Source organism: Erpetoichthys calabaricus, chromosome 3, assembly GCF_900747795.2.
Source record: "Erpetoichthys calabaricus chromosome 3, fErpCal1.3, whole genome shotgun sequence".
Classification (NCBI taxonomy): Eukaryota; Metazoa; Chordata; class Cladistia; order Polypteriformes; family Polypteridae; genus Erpetoichthys; species Erpetoichthys calabaricus.
The window spans coordinates 87,780,277-87,793,736 of NC_041396.2; the positions used below are offsets into that span (position 1 = coordinate 87,780,277).

Genomic DNA, 13,460 nt, shown 5'->3' on the forward strand with positions numbered 1-13,460 from the left:
TGTTATTGGTGCACCATTTCCAATTTCAATTTAAGCTTCTAACTGTAGAACTATGCCAGAAAATCTATGAATACAAACCAAAAACATTCATTATTCTTGAGCAAGTTAACCAAAAAGCCTGGAACTGAATTCTTTTAAGCTTTTTGGGGCATCCATTTGCATCCATTCCCAGTGTAAAAAGAGGCCATATAGTTTAGAGTACATCATTTATCTACCTGATTACTAAACTATCAAAGGCATCTAAAGTTGCATGGTACATTCTTTGGAGTACATGTAAGAGAATAAAAGTGGGAATCACTAGGTGTCCAATTCAGGAATCTTTTTTGTGTGTTTACTTAGCTAAAAATGGAAAGCAATGGTTTCTAGCTCTTTGTGGCCAGAAGTGAGTATTTGCCTATACTAAACTAGCTACAAAAGCACATGGTAAAAATGGTGTACAAAAATATTTGCATAAAAGTAATTTGGTATAAAATAGTGAACAAAATGACATGTCACAATAACATTGGTTCTTTTCAAAAGAAATGCCCATGATTTTTTCAAGCCCCAAGGCCTTCTCTTAGAGACATGACAACTCACATGATCTTATTTGGTGAGGTATCTGGCTATTCTCCCAAAATATCATGGATCCAGAAGAAAATGGAGGATCATTAGAAAAGAGGAGTGTTTAACAAAACAATGAAAAGAAATAAACTGTGTTGAAGAGCATACAAAACATAGCTGATTGTAGAACCTAACTGTAGACACCATCTTCCCACAAACCTATGGTCAGGAATCACATCACTTCGCTTCCTTCATCCAACTGATTTCTTCAACAGCCCATTCCAGTTGCTTTTTCTTCACCATTTTCACAAGTTTTTTTTCTCTTTCCTCCCTATCTGTACCATCCAACTGTTTTTTAACTGTTGTATCTCCATGGTGCTGCGATTTCTAGCAAATGGTGTCTGCCCTCTCTGACAGATTTGTCAGCCCCCTGTTATATTCTGCATTCTCTAAATTAACTCTAAAAAGAAATCTCTTTTTCCGTTTTGGAGTTCTTGTTCATACATGGATACACACCATATACTAGTTTTTGTTCCCAAGCTCTTTCTCTGTGATCATCTGAACTTCTTCTTGTGTTCTGACATTCAGACTCTTCTTGAAGACCAACCTGTTCACTTACGATCTTGAGAGATATCTATGCTCTACTTAGGATGCTGTTTGAATGCTTAAGTTCTGGTGCTTTTCTTGATATTCTGGGGAAAAGCCAAGCAAAATGACACCTTTTATTGGCTAACTAAAAAGATTACAATATGCAAGCTTTCGAGGCAACTCAGGCCCCTTCTTCAGGCAAGATGTAAATTCTGGCAATTGGTCTTCTAGTCCCGACTGTAACTGCAGTATTTGACTTTTTGTACATTGTTAAGACTTATTCTCAGTTACCTGATAATGTGGCACCATCTTACCACCCACAATTTGCATTTGACATGTTTTGATTTTGATTATTTGCCTTAGGCAAAATGCTTGTTAATATCAATGCCTATAAAAAGTGATTTATAGCAGTGGTTTCAGCCTTTTTCACTTGTGCACCGGTTGAAGTCTGAGTAATTCCGCATGGACTTTTACACATAATCGCATACCCAGGAGAAGGGGAGCCTGCCTGGAATTTTGAGTGGCTTGATTTATTAACATTAAATTGGAACTAGATTGGAGAATGCTTAGTTCTTCCTGTGATAAGTGGTCTGTGGCATACTGCAGGTTTTAAATAAATAGTCATGTGTGAGGCTCTGATCAGGTACCGATGTGTGCAAGCAAGCTTCGCTTCTTGGTTGATTGGGGTGTTTGGCCAGTCGCACCATATACACATACAGAGGCAGGCAGATCGATCGGGCGCCTCAATTGTGAGGGAGCGGTGTGTCACACCTGCACCCAATTACATAGGAGAGGTAAAAAGGAGCCTGTGCGGAAGAAGGGGAGGAGAAATTAGGAAGAAAATAGAAAGCTGAAAGAAGACAAAAGGTTGGGGGAGAACAGAAGGAGTGCACAGCATTTAAAATGAGCTAAGAAGAGAGACAGAGATGGAGAGAGAGAGAAAGCGCCCATGCTGAAAGGAGGTAGAAGCAGATGGTCGGGTGTGAGCCTCAGGGCTGCGTGAGCTGGAGGCTGAGATAGGGACGCTCCCACTGAGTGACTTCCTGGGAGTACGAGTGGCCCGATATGTGGTGTCTCCCGCAGACACCGAGGGACTGGCGAGGGGAGACAAGCAAGGCTCGGCATGGCACCCCCTGGTTGCGGCAAGCATGATGAAGGGGACCCGAGGTCAGACATAATGGTTGACTGCACCTGTTGGTGGCCATCTCCTCCTTCTGCGAGGTCCAGAGAGAATAAGGGGAGGAGATGTCAAATTTTAAATGGAAGGATTGAGGCTAATTGTAGTTGGGATCTGTCTCTGGATTTTAACCTTGTTGTTTTTATTAAATTATTTATTTGGACTATTTTTACCCTTCACTTGCACTGTTGACTTTTTATGGATTATTTCTTTAATGAAGATCAGAAGCACTGCAGTATGGAACACTGTTTGACTGGTTCTTAATAAAAGCACTAAGTCACTTTTGCACCTATCCCTTGGCTAGATATATGTGTCCTCATTTGCCCAGCTCATCTCAATTATGACTATCGACAGTTGTGGGTTCAAGAGGCTCCCAAATGGGACAGGGAGCATGGCGCTAACCTGCACCATCACACTTACCCTTTGAGTGTTGTGTCTACTGGATAAGCTAAGAGTAAAGCGATGAGCGGAGAACACTTCAGACTGATGACATGTCTTGCCTGCTTTTCATGAACTTGCAGTTGGTTACGACTGCGCTAAAATACATGCATTACCTGATTCTTGTGGACTGGCAAAGAATTTCTACTGTCCAGTGCTGGTCCAGAAACTAGTGGTTGGGAAATACTAATTCAGATTGTTTTGCAGAGGTCTGTTGGCATTAAAGGTCATTTTTTTTTCTGTTGATCCATGTCTAAAAGACAAATTAATCCAGTGTGATTCAAAGTTATATAATAATAAAACTTGAAAAATGCCAAGGAGGTGAATACTTTTTATAATAATTTATTTTTTTTATCTACCGTATATACTCATGTATAAGTTGGGTCTTGAAACCCGAAAAATCAATTATAAAATCAGACCCCAACTTATACACCTCCTTATATGCCTCCTCCAATTTCGCATCAGTTTCTCAGACACATTGAATTTTGTTGCAGCAGTGCAGTTACCAATTTCTTTTGCTACTTCAATGACGTTTAATTTAAAACCAGCTTCATATTTTCTTCTGATCGAACGCTCCATCGTAGATAAGGGATGCTCTTACGATGAAGGTGTATAATGGTATGAGATACAAAAAACACAGAACAGTGCAAACGTTGCTTCGGAATAGTTCGGGTATTACCATGTGGTCACGTAGGCACAATACATAGAAAAAAAAAGGCAGTGTGCTCCGTGGTTGCTCTCCCAGGTGGGTGTTAGCATATCATAATCTCTTGGACCAATAGCGTGAGTTTTCTGCATTCGACTTATACGACCGACAATATAAAATACCGGAAATTACGGTAAAATCAAGTCCCGACTTATCCACGAGTATATACGGTAAAATATAGCTCAACCTATAGGTGAACATTAACACACAGAATTTCATGATGGTTTTTTTATACCAGTGTTTACAGAATTCTGTCTATCTCAAAGGATACCAGCTGGCACTCCAAGAATTCTGGAGCCACATTATTTGGTGTAAATACATATCAGATATCTGTTGAATTAACTGAATGTGATCAGGCTGCATTTCAAATAATAACCTTAGAGGAGCCAACCCAGTTTGTGGAGCGGTGTGGCTTATCCTTCATTCTGATTTATTCTATCCCGGGGTGTCTACACTACCTCCCCACCTGAATGAAAAATGCAGCCAACACGTAATAGTGTTTTTAATGGAAAGAACCAGTATTTACCAACTCAGACAAAATCCACCGTGAAAATCTTTAATTTCATTGAGTAAAATGGAAAAACAGCAAAAATGCATTCTGTACACTTCCTCAGAAAAAAAATGGCTGCAGTACAAAACTTGAGATTCCCAATGATTGTCTGTGAAAGGCACAAAGACTTGTTTTTCCTTTTGCTAGATTTCCTTAGCAACCTGTGCACTGAAGGGGAATGGCTTGTTTGGGATGGGGGTCAGGGCTTGGTGGGGAAGAATGTCCTCGTTACCCACAGATTGAGTCCAATAGAGATGCAGCGCAATGCATGAGCACACTGAGACAAGCCAAACGAATAGGAAGGATTGGATGGATCCTATCCTTCACTCTCTTCTGCTCACAATCATGATTTCTATTAATTCATTATCCTGAGTCAGTGCAGGTAGTGGCTTCTGCCTAGGGGATTCTCACACTGGGGAAAAGCTGGCTATGCTGATTGTATTTCTGTAAACACAGTACATGGCTTTTAGGTGTTGGGTGGGTGACAACTGCCAAGCTGGTGCCATTTAACTATAGATAGAAAGAAAGAGTTCTTTCAGGCATGAGTTGCCACCCTTGTTCCCCAATACACCTCTCACACTGTGGTAACGGACAGCAGGGGGCTAAACAATGGGATATCACGGGTGCCCCCTGCACCTGTCTTAGAGCCATGAGTGAGCAGCTCCTGGATGGTGATCCAGTTGTCCAACACCTTCTTGTTCCGTATCTTGCTCAGCTTGCGTTGGCTCATCTCCAGGATAGTGCTGCTTAATGTACTGTCGTTACCACTGCTCCGGCGCCTTTCCATTCGACTGACTCGTTTCTGCCTGTGTTCCCTAGCACTAGCCAGGTGCCGCTTGCGCTCAGCCTTGCTCCAGTAGCGCCCGGTCTTGATTTCACTGCGAGTATCGTCATCTGTGGTCATTCCATTACGCTCATCTGCGATTCGGAGGGCTCTGGCTTTTAAAAATTGACTTCTCTGTGTCCGAGTGCTGTGGATCAATTGCGACTGCCCTTCTTGGCTGCTGAGTGTGTCATGGTGCAAATTATCCTGATTGGAGAGGTCCGCAATCTTTATGGATGTGTCATCACATTGCCCATAGGAGTTAGGATGTCGAGTTTGGGTCTGGATTCCACAGCCAGTTGCCTTATTTCTTGTCTGTGTGCTTCCATGATTTGGATCACTCTCAACAAGTGGATCACGTTGTGCTGGATTTCCACATAGGTTCTCAGTTTTTCTTTCTCTGGGGTTCCCTTTCCTGTAGTTGTTGTTCTCACTGCTTTGTTTTTCTGGGTAGTTTGTTAGAAATGTCCGCTGAAGTGGAACCTTAGCAGATCTGACGTGCTGGCCATGCCAGATCTGCTTCTGATCATCAAATTGCCTGGACGTTTGCCAGGTGTTGTTCATCAACCATTCTGAGCAACTACTGTCCTTCTGTACAGCCATTTTTGGGGTGCAAGTAGAACTGTGGACTGTCTGCAGTGTATGATAAGTGACAGAGTCATAGCTTCTCCGCCGAGGGCTTGCCACTTTCTTGTACTGACCAGATGGAGCTCCCAAGAAGGAATTGTACGCCTCAGATCCTGCACTAGTACTAGCAGTGTTGTTTGGATGCTTGCTTCTCAATGGCTGTTGACACACTAAAGTTTCAGGGATGGCCTCTAAAATTTGCAGATGCTTTCTTTCATTGTCATTAGCTACCCTCTCCATTTTTTTGTCATTGAAATCTTTGGCTCTCCTTCCTGGTAAAGTCTTGGCTCGGTACTGTCGAATTCTCCTCTCCAGAACCTTCTGAAAGCTTCGGAACTCACCGGTGCCAACACTATAAAAACCTAAGTCACTAAGCTCTGAGGAAATGAGTGACTCAGAAGACCGGGACGTACGGCTGGCCCTGTCTGGCGGTGATGATCCTGCTTCCTCAGCCCCTTCTGTCTCCAGCTCTGACAGCTCACCTTGGTGGAAACTCCCATCAGTGCAACCAAGCCCACTGTCCAGCTCATGGTGGGCGGGTGTGAATTCTGAAATCCTCTGTAAGACATTGTTCTCAGCATGGGTCTGCAAGGAAAGAGAGAGAGACTGAAAATTACACAAAGGCTTTAACCTCCTGTGCACCAGAAGCAGCAGAAATACGATAAATATGAATAATGACTGAAGTGACTGCATACGCAACAGGATGGACTAAATTAATACAGACTCTAAAAGGGGTCCAAGCAAGGAAAGGCTTGTCTTTACATAATGTTTATTATTATTATTTTTATAATTATTATTCGTCCAGGCTTTGAATCTTCTTTTAGAGTTGCTGAGCCTTTTATGCTCATATCTAGCACAAGACAGGCGCCAACTTTGCTGCAGTGAGGTGTAACTAACTTAAATAAAGTTACGAGGTGTGACTCAAAAAAAGCGAGACCGTGCCTGTAACTGTTTTCTGTTTAACAAATTAAGAAAATGAACAATGATCACATTCAAAATAGTTTCATTCTGAGTTGACACACAATGCTGCCAACATTCAAAGCAATTCCGCACATCATGTTCTGACAGGCTATTGAGGATGTCAGTCGCTTTTGCTTTCATGTCTTCTACCAAACAAAAAATGGGTTCCTTTGAGCACCAACTTGTGCTATTCAACAACATGTGCCCAAGATATGCACTCTTCACTGTAAGCCTCAGTCAATAATTGAAAAGTTTCCATCGCAGATTTCTTCAGTTTCACAACAAACTTGATGTTAACTCGCTGTTCACTTTTGAACTCTGACTTTTTCTGAACGAGGATATGGAAACTATATTTGAACACGCGTCCACTCGTACTAAGTGAAGCAATCGAGTTGAACCCTTTTTCACTGTGACAAGTTAGAACATGACATGTTCTATAACCATCTCTTTGTTTCTTCCTTCCCACTCCTGGTTCCTGAGCTAGTCTCATTTTATTGTGTTGGACCTCGTATAACCATCAATATTATTTCTGTTCGAATATCATAACATCATAATGGAACCAACCAATAGAGACCAATGCCTATCAACCTGGTCTAAATAAGGTTGAAAATAAAAGCAGAGAAGAAATACGGAAAGGTAATTAAAACATCACTTTTCCTACCTAAAGGCTATGTCACATAATGTGACTGTTCCAGTGATTTTCAGTCATAACCTTCATTTACATAATCTTAGCGAGTCGGATGCAGTCGGTGGCGTGCTCTAGAGAAGCTAGTAATCTAGTTGGACATGCCCTGCTACAGGATTGATTGTGTCCTTTGTCGTAGGAGTGGGCTTTGGGTGCATTAGAACAGACAACCAATGAATGCCCAACAACAAGGACAAAGCATATAATCCAGTGACGAGTTACGTGGAATACAGGTGTTTTGGACATCACAAACAGAAGAGAAGCTTTGCTGTCTAAATCTCATGTTTTACAAACCACTACTGGATGGGAAAAACAAAAAAAAGAGCAAAGATAAAGGCTGAATTTGCCATATCTGTTAACCCTTCGTACAGCACTGGCTCCATTAGGCAGCATGCTATTGGTTGATAGAAGAAGGATCGTACCTGTGCTAGAAGGTTGATACTAAATCAGTAAATGTAACATGGGAAACGATTTCTAGTCATTTAAACTGACACGGTCCGGCAATGCCATCAGCAACTACGGTCAGGAAGTCTCACCTACCCTGCGACTAGGAGTTGTATAATGTCGATCCTTGGACTCCTGGGCCTAGGCCTGGTCAGCCCTTTCAGTGAGTCATGTATGGTAGCAACAGTATTTATTCAGCAGTTGGTACCGTGTAAACCTTAATATTATTCATACTAGTGTTTCTGTGACCTCTAGAGTACATTTTTTGCAACAACTACAAAACTGGTGGGAAAGAACAATCATTATAGTAATGCCCCAGTATACCTTGATGGCATGATGAATGTTCTGAAACATCTGGTGCTACTAGGAGGAGCACTAGGGCCCACTCGGACTGAATGGATTCAAAATTCATGACCCTGGTTTTAAAGGCCTTCTGAATAGTTTCACGGAGGGCTTAGAGCTGGGAGTTGGCAGCTGGACAACTACCAGAAGGAAGTAAATAAGCCCAGAGGTGGCAAGGAGAAAATGAAGTGGGTAAGTGGACCAACCACCCAATGAGGCAGTTAGGGAGCTAGCCCATGTTGTTTTAGCCTTATTTGTGTACTTGCTTGTAGTTATTATTTGTTTATTAATAAGTTCTTCTTTTCTATTGTTACTTTATGTTGTTTGTTATCTGGGACTGGGGACAGTTATTGAATGCCCAGAAAAGTCCACAAAATACAATAGGCTAGCTAAATCTTTTTCAAAACCAATATTCCTTTCACCCTGACAAACTTGCTAGATGTTAATTTTTAGGATTTCTAATAAGTCTAACTTCAGTTGAAGTTGTTCAGCGTTATGTAACCCAGATTATGGTGGTTAAAATTTGATCAAGAAATTAAGATGGGTCAGTGACTAGTCCTGTGCTGAATGTGCTTCTTTACATTTGACAGTGAACTTATGCAATAATAACATAAGAAATATGACAAATGAGAAGAGACCAGTGAGTGGGCATTTCCTGTGGACACTCCTAAATGCCTGACGATGTCCTTCTGACTGAAAAAAACGCACCAGGCCCTCAGACTTCTCACTCAGAAATAGAAGACATGTGTAGTGGAAAACTGATTCCACCTCAATATCAGGAAGCCGGAATACATAGAATGCATCAAGAAAATGGAGGGTAGCATCTGCATTGATAGTCAAGAGCTTGCCAAGGCCGCTGAGTTCAAGTATCTTGAATCACTTGTCTGGTCTGACACAGACACAACCTTTAATTTCAGAGAGCAAGTCAACACTGCCTGGCTAAAATGGCACCAGCTCTCTGGAATTCTTGTGTCACCAGAGGATGCTCATGTTTCTCAAGCTGAAGATCTATAAAACTGTAGTTCATACCGCACTGTATGGAATGGACTGTTGGTTGGCAACAACTAAACACAAAAGGACACTACATGTCATTGAGATGCAAATGCTCTTCTGGAAACTCAGCATGACTCGCTTTGACCATGTGATGAATGATGATGTTCACAAAATAATGGGTGTGGTGCCAATAACCGAGAAGATGCCTGAGACATGCCTATGGCCACATGGTCCACAGCAACTATGGCTAAGATAGCTATGCCAGAAGGCAAAAGACCACGTGGGTGGCTGATGAAACACTGGCTCAACCGGATGAAGGAGGATGTGAAATATGTCAATGCAGCCTCTGAAGACACCCTGAACCAGACAAAATGGAGAAAGACATACCACCATGCAGACACCGCGCCAACGATGGCGATTCCCACAATGCAGGAAGATGCTTGAAAGAAGAAGAGGAGACCATTCAGTCCATCAAGCTCATTTGTTTAGCTAATAGCTAAGCTGTGACAAAATCTCATCCAGACATTTCTTTAAGGTTGTCAAGGTTTCTGCTTCAATTACATGACTCAGTAGTTTGTTCCAGATTTCCACAGCTCTATGTGTAAAGAAATGCTCCTTGGCTTCAGTTCTAAATGCACTTCCTCTTAATTTCCACTGGTGTCCTTGAGAATGTGATTCACCGTTTAGTTGAAAGAATTCTGCTGGATCAACCTTATCAATGCCTTTGAGAATTTTGAAGACCTGGATTAGGTCCCATGCCGTCTCTTCTGCTTGTTACTGAACAGGTTTCATTGCTTTTCCAACCCCCTTATTAGAAAACAGGGCATCATGGAGCCAAAGTGTTTCTTAGCATTATCTATTGGGTAAAAGGCAGAAACTGTGCCTGGGCAGACTGCCAGTCTGTCGCTTGGCACACATAGTCATACTCCCACATTTCACTCATACTGGGTCAGTTTGGAGTTGTTAATCAATCTAATCTGTAGGAAACAGGAGTTCAAGGAAAAAACCCACACAGGCACCACTGTGGAGAACATGCACGCTCCTTTAAAATAGTGACTGGGCTGGGAATTGAACCCAGGCCTCTGAAACATTGAGGTAGCCATACTAGCCCCAGTGCCAGTGAACTGCTCAATTTTGAAATCATGCAAGTAATAATTCACACAATGCAATTTGTTGGAAAAAAAACAACAACATGTTCTTATTCTGCTTCTCCTGTTCATGACAATGAGTCATAGTGACAGAATGTTGGGCACTGATGAGCACTGCATCATAAACATTGGTGACAACTGTTTGTATTGGGACTATGGGTACAGCAATGAGAATGAACAAATCTGAAGGATGTCTTCCAAGAATGCACTATAAGTAATGTACGCACATTTTTCTACATTTTCTTTCTGAGGGTATTGTACTGCCTTACTGTAAGTGATTTCAGATCTTTTTATTATAAAAATGGCAATTAGAATTTTTTAACTCCAGAGTGTGAGCTCCAGAGTCCTGGGTTTAAATCCTGCGCCTTGACTCCCTGTCTATGTGGAGCTGACACGTTCTCTCTGTTGTCTGTATAGATTTTTTCTTCCACACAGCAAAAGCCTATAATTTTGGCCTGTGTAAGTAAGAGTAGGCGTTTGTGTGAATGTGTCCTATGATGGACTGGCACCATATCGAGGGTTAATCATTTCCGATTCATGTAATATTTCCAAAACTTTTCCGAGTCAGGATTTGAAGACCTCCACAGTGCTGCTTTCATATAGCAAATCACACTGTTAATCTTTATGGAACAAAACATTTAAGACTGTATAGAGTACATTCAAAGAAATAACCAGAAAAAATAAAAGCTCCTTCTCTGAGCTTTACTGCACAGGTTTTTGCCCATCATACAGATTTAAAATATTTCCTCTTGCCTCCTGTTTTCTTGCTCTAGCAAGAAAGTCACCTGTGTCTCCCCTCAACTCAAAAGGCTTCTTCATTTCAAGGCACCCAAGAGGTCATGTCTGGGCTAAAGGGTGTGTTGAAAGGTCGCTCAGCAAGGTGCCATCTAATGGTACCTGGATCTCCTGAACTTTGTTATGCAGTTAACAGACCAGTCACCTAAAACTAAACCTGAGTGGTCTCTCCTCTGTTATAAAGAGACACTTCTTAATAATTCTCTCTTGGCATCATTTGCCGCCTCGCTCTCTCTGACAATATGAATCCTTAAGTTCATCTTTCTTGGTCCTGTGGTACCAAGTGTACCTGCTGTACTAGTTTTAGGGCCTCTCCTGTGTCTTGGTAGTACCCACATTACTTCCAGCAAGCTTTATCCAGTAAGGATAAAGTGGATAAATTCTTGCTTCTGACTTGGAGACTCTGGGTTTGCAATCCACTGCTTCAGTTTCAGGAAAGATGACTAGCCGTGAATGGCAGCATTGCCTTGAGTGATTCATTGCCACTAGTAATGAGTGAGACGATTTGTGCGAAATTCAATTAGCAGAGAAAACTCTGTTTCACTTTACAAAAAAATTAGCTAAATGAATGGCATTTCACATTCGGTGCTATGCATGTCATTGACACAAGAAGAAAAGTGTGTATTTCCTGCCTGGAAACATTAATTATACCCACATCATTTAGTATAGTATTTAAAGATCTCTAGTGAAAAAAAATCACTGGACTCATTTCCTGCCATGTGTAAATATTTTGTTGAGTCTTCGGATGTGTGTTGTATTTGTACTGGAAGAAGGACACTCATTTTTGCCAATTATGATGAGAATGTTGGCAATTACAATCTTAAAGACGCATCAGAGAAAAAACTGAAACTCAAAGCTCCATGGCACAATTATTGCAAATATCCTCATCTGCAGGAATCAAAAAACATGAAGGGGCATTTCCTACATAACAGCGGCTGAAAAGGGGGCAAGCAGCTTTCTTTATAATGATTTTTTCTATGGAGAAAACACAACAATGTGGACAATGGTGCATTTTTGATATGTGTACTTTTTAAAAATATATAATACTAGCCAACCCGCGGCATAGCACGGTATCCGTCAATAAGGGCGCGCACAAAAAGGCGACCTTCAAAAGGGCGACCTCAATTGGGCGCGGTGAATAAAAGCGCACATAAATAAAAGCGATCTTCAAAAGGGCGACCTCAATTGAGCGCCGAATAAAGGCGCGCGTAAATAAAGGCGAGCTTCAAAAGGGCGACCTCAATTGAGCGCCGAATAAATTCCCATTGGGATTAATAAAGTATCTATCTATCTATCTATCTATCTATCTATCTATCTATCTATCTATCTATCTATCTATCTATCTATCTATCTATCTATCTATCTATCTATCTATCTATCTATCTATCTATCTATCTATCTATCTATCTAAATGCGTGGATAAATAAAGGAGTGCTTCAAAAGGGTGACATCAATTGAGCGCCGAATAAAGGCGCGCGTAAATAAAGGCGAGCTTCAAAAGGGCGACCTCAATTGAGCGCCGAATAAATTCCCATTGGGATTAATAAAGTATCTATCTATCTATCTATCTATCTATCTATCTATCTATCTATCTATCTATCTATCTATCTATCTATCTATCTATCTATCTATCTATCTATCTATCTATCTATCTATCTATCTATCTATCTATCTATCTATCTATCTAAATGCGTGGATAAATAAAGGAGTGCTTCAAAAGGGTGACATCAATTGAGTGCAGCGAATAAAGGCAAACGCAACAAAATTATTACAGAAAATTTATTAGATAAAGGCAATGATTGAACGTATAAAAAGGTGAAAGCAAGAATATTAAAACATCCAATTAATTAATGCATGAACTTCTAACGAACTACTTCTAACGAACTATTTCTAAAGCTCTCTATATTTCGTTGTTTTCAAAATTACAGAAAATTAGATTAAGGCAATGACATTTTTGGTATGACAGCGAGACGAACATTTTCCAATCCTATATTCAGTGCATTTCCAGATGTGTTTCCCGTTGATAGTTTTCTCCTTTCTGAATGTATAGCCTTCGACTACGAGTAGATCTGCACCTTTGTTGCTCTTCACATATTCCAGAGCCATTTCAACTAAATTATCTACGAACGCCTTTATTTGCTGTGCTCAATTGAGGTCACCTTTTTGAAGCTCGCCTTTATTTACGCGCGCCTTTATTCGGCGCTCAATTGAGGTCGCCCTTTTGAAGATCGCTTTTATTTATGTGCGCTTTTATTCTCCGCGCCCAATTGAGGTCGCCCTTTTGAAGGTCGCCTTTTTGTGCGCACCCTTATTGAATAGAACTGCGTAGCATACGCCGCATAATTATGTATTGATGGGTGAACACTTCCTGAAAGACACAGTTTTCCAAATGGGGTTGGTTTTGAGGATACGACTGTAGGTGAATGAAAAGATGTAACTCTGGAGAGGGCAACATACAATACAGTGTTTTACACGCTGCATACATCGATTCACATCGAAGTACAGACACTGCTAAGACCATGGAAAACCCCTCGCAAACTGTTTTACACGCTGCATACAGCGATTCACATCCACGACAAATATGATTCTTCTTAGATGGTGCTGTCGCGTCCACCTTCGCTCTCGAAGCATACACACTGCCTGG

At 41.2% G+C, this 13,460-nt stretch overlaps 1 protein-coding gene across 1 annotated transcript in view; it reads right to left on the minus strand.

The window, feature by feature from the left end:
• Nucleotides 1-3,989: 3,989 nt before the first annotated feature.
• The window catches only part of LOC114648181 (PDZ domain-containing RING finger protein 4-like), a 34,577-nt gene continuing 25,106 nt past the window's right edge, over nucleotides 3,990-13,460 (minus strand). Inside the window, exon 5 of the mRNA XM_028797068.2 lies at nucleotides 3,990-6,034. Coding sequence (XP_028652901.2) covers nucleotides 4,574-6,034 — 1,461 coding nt within the window. The 3' untranslated portion in view covers nucleotides 3,990-4,573. The remainder of the gene's footprint in view (nucleotides 6,035-13,460) is intronic.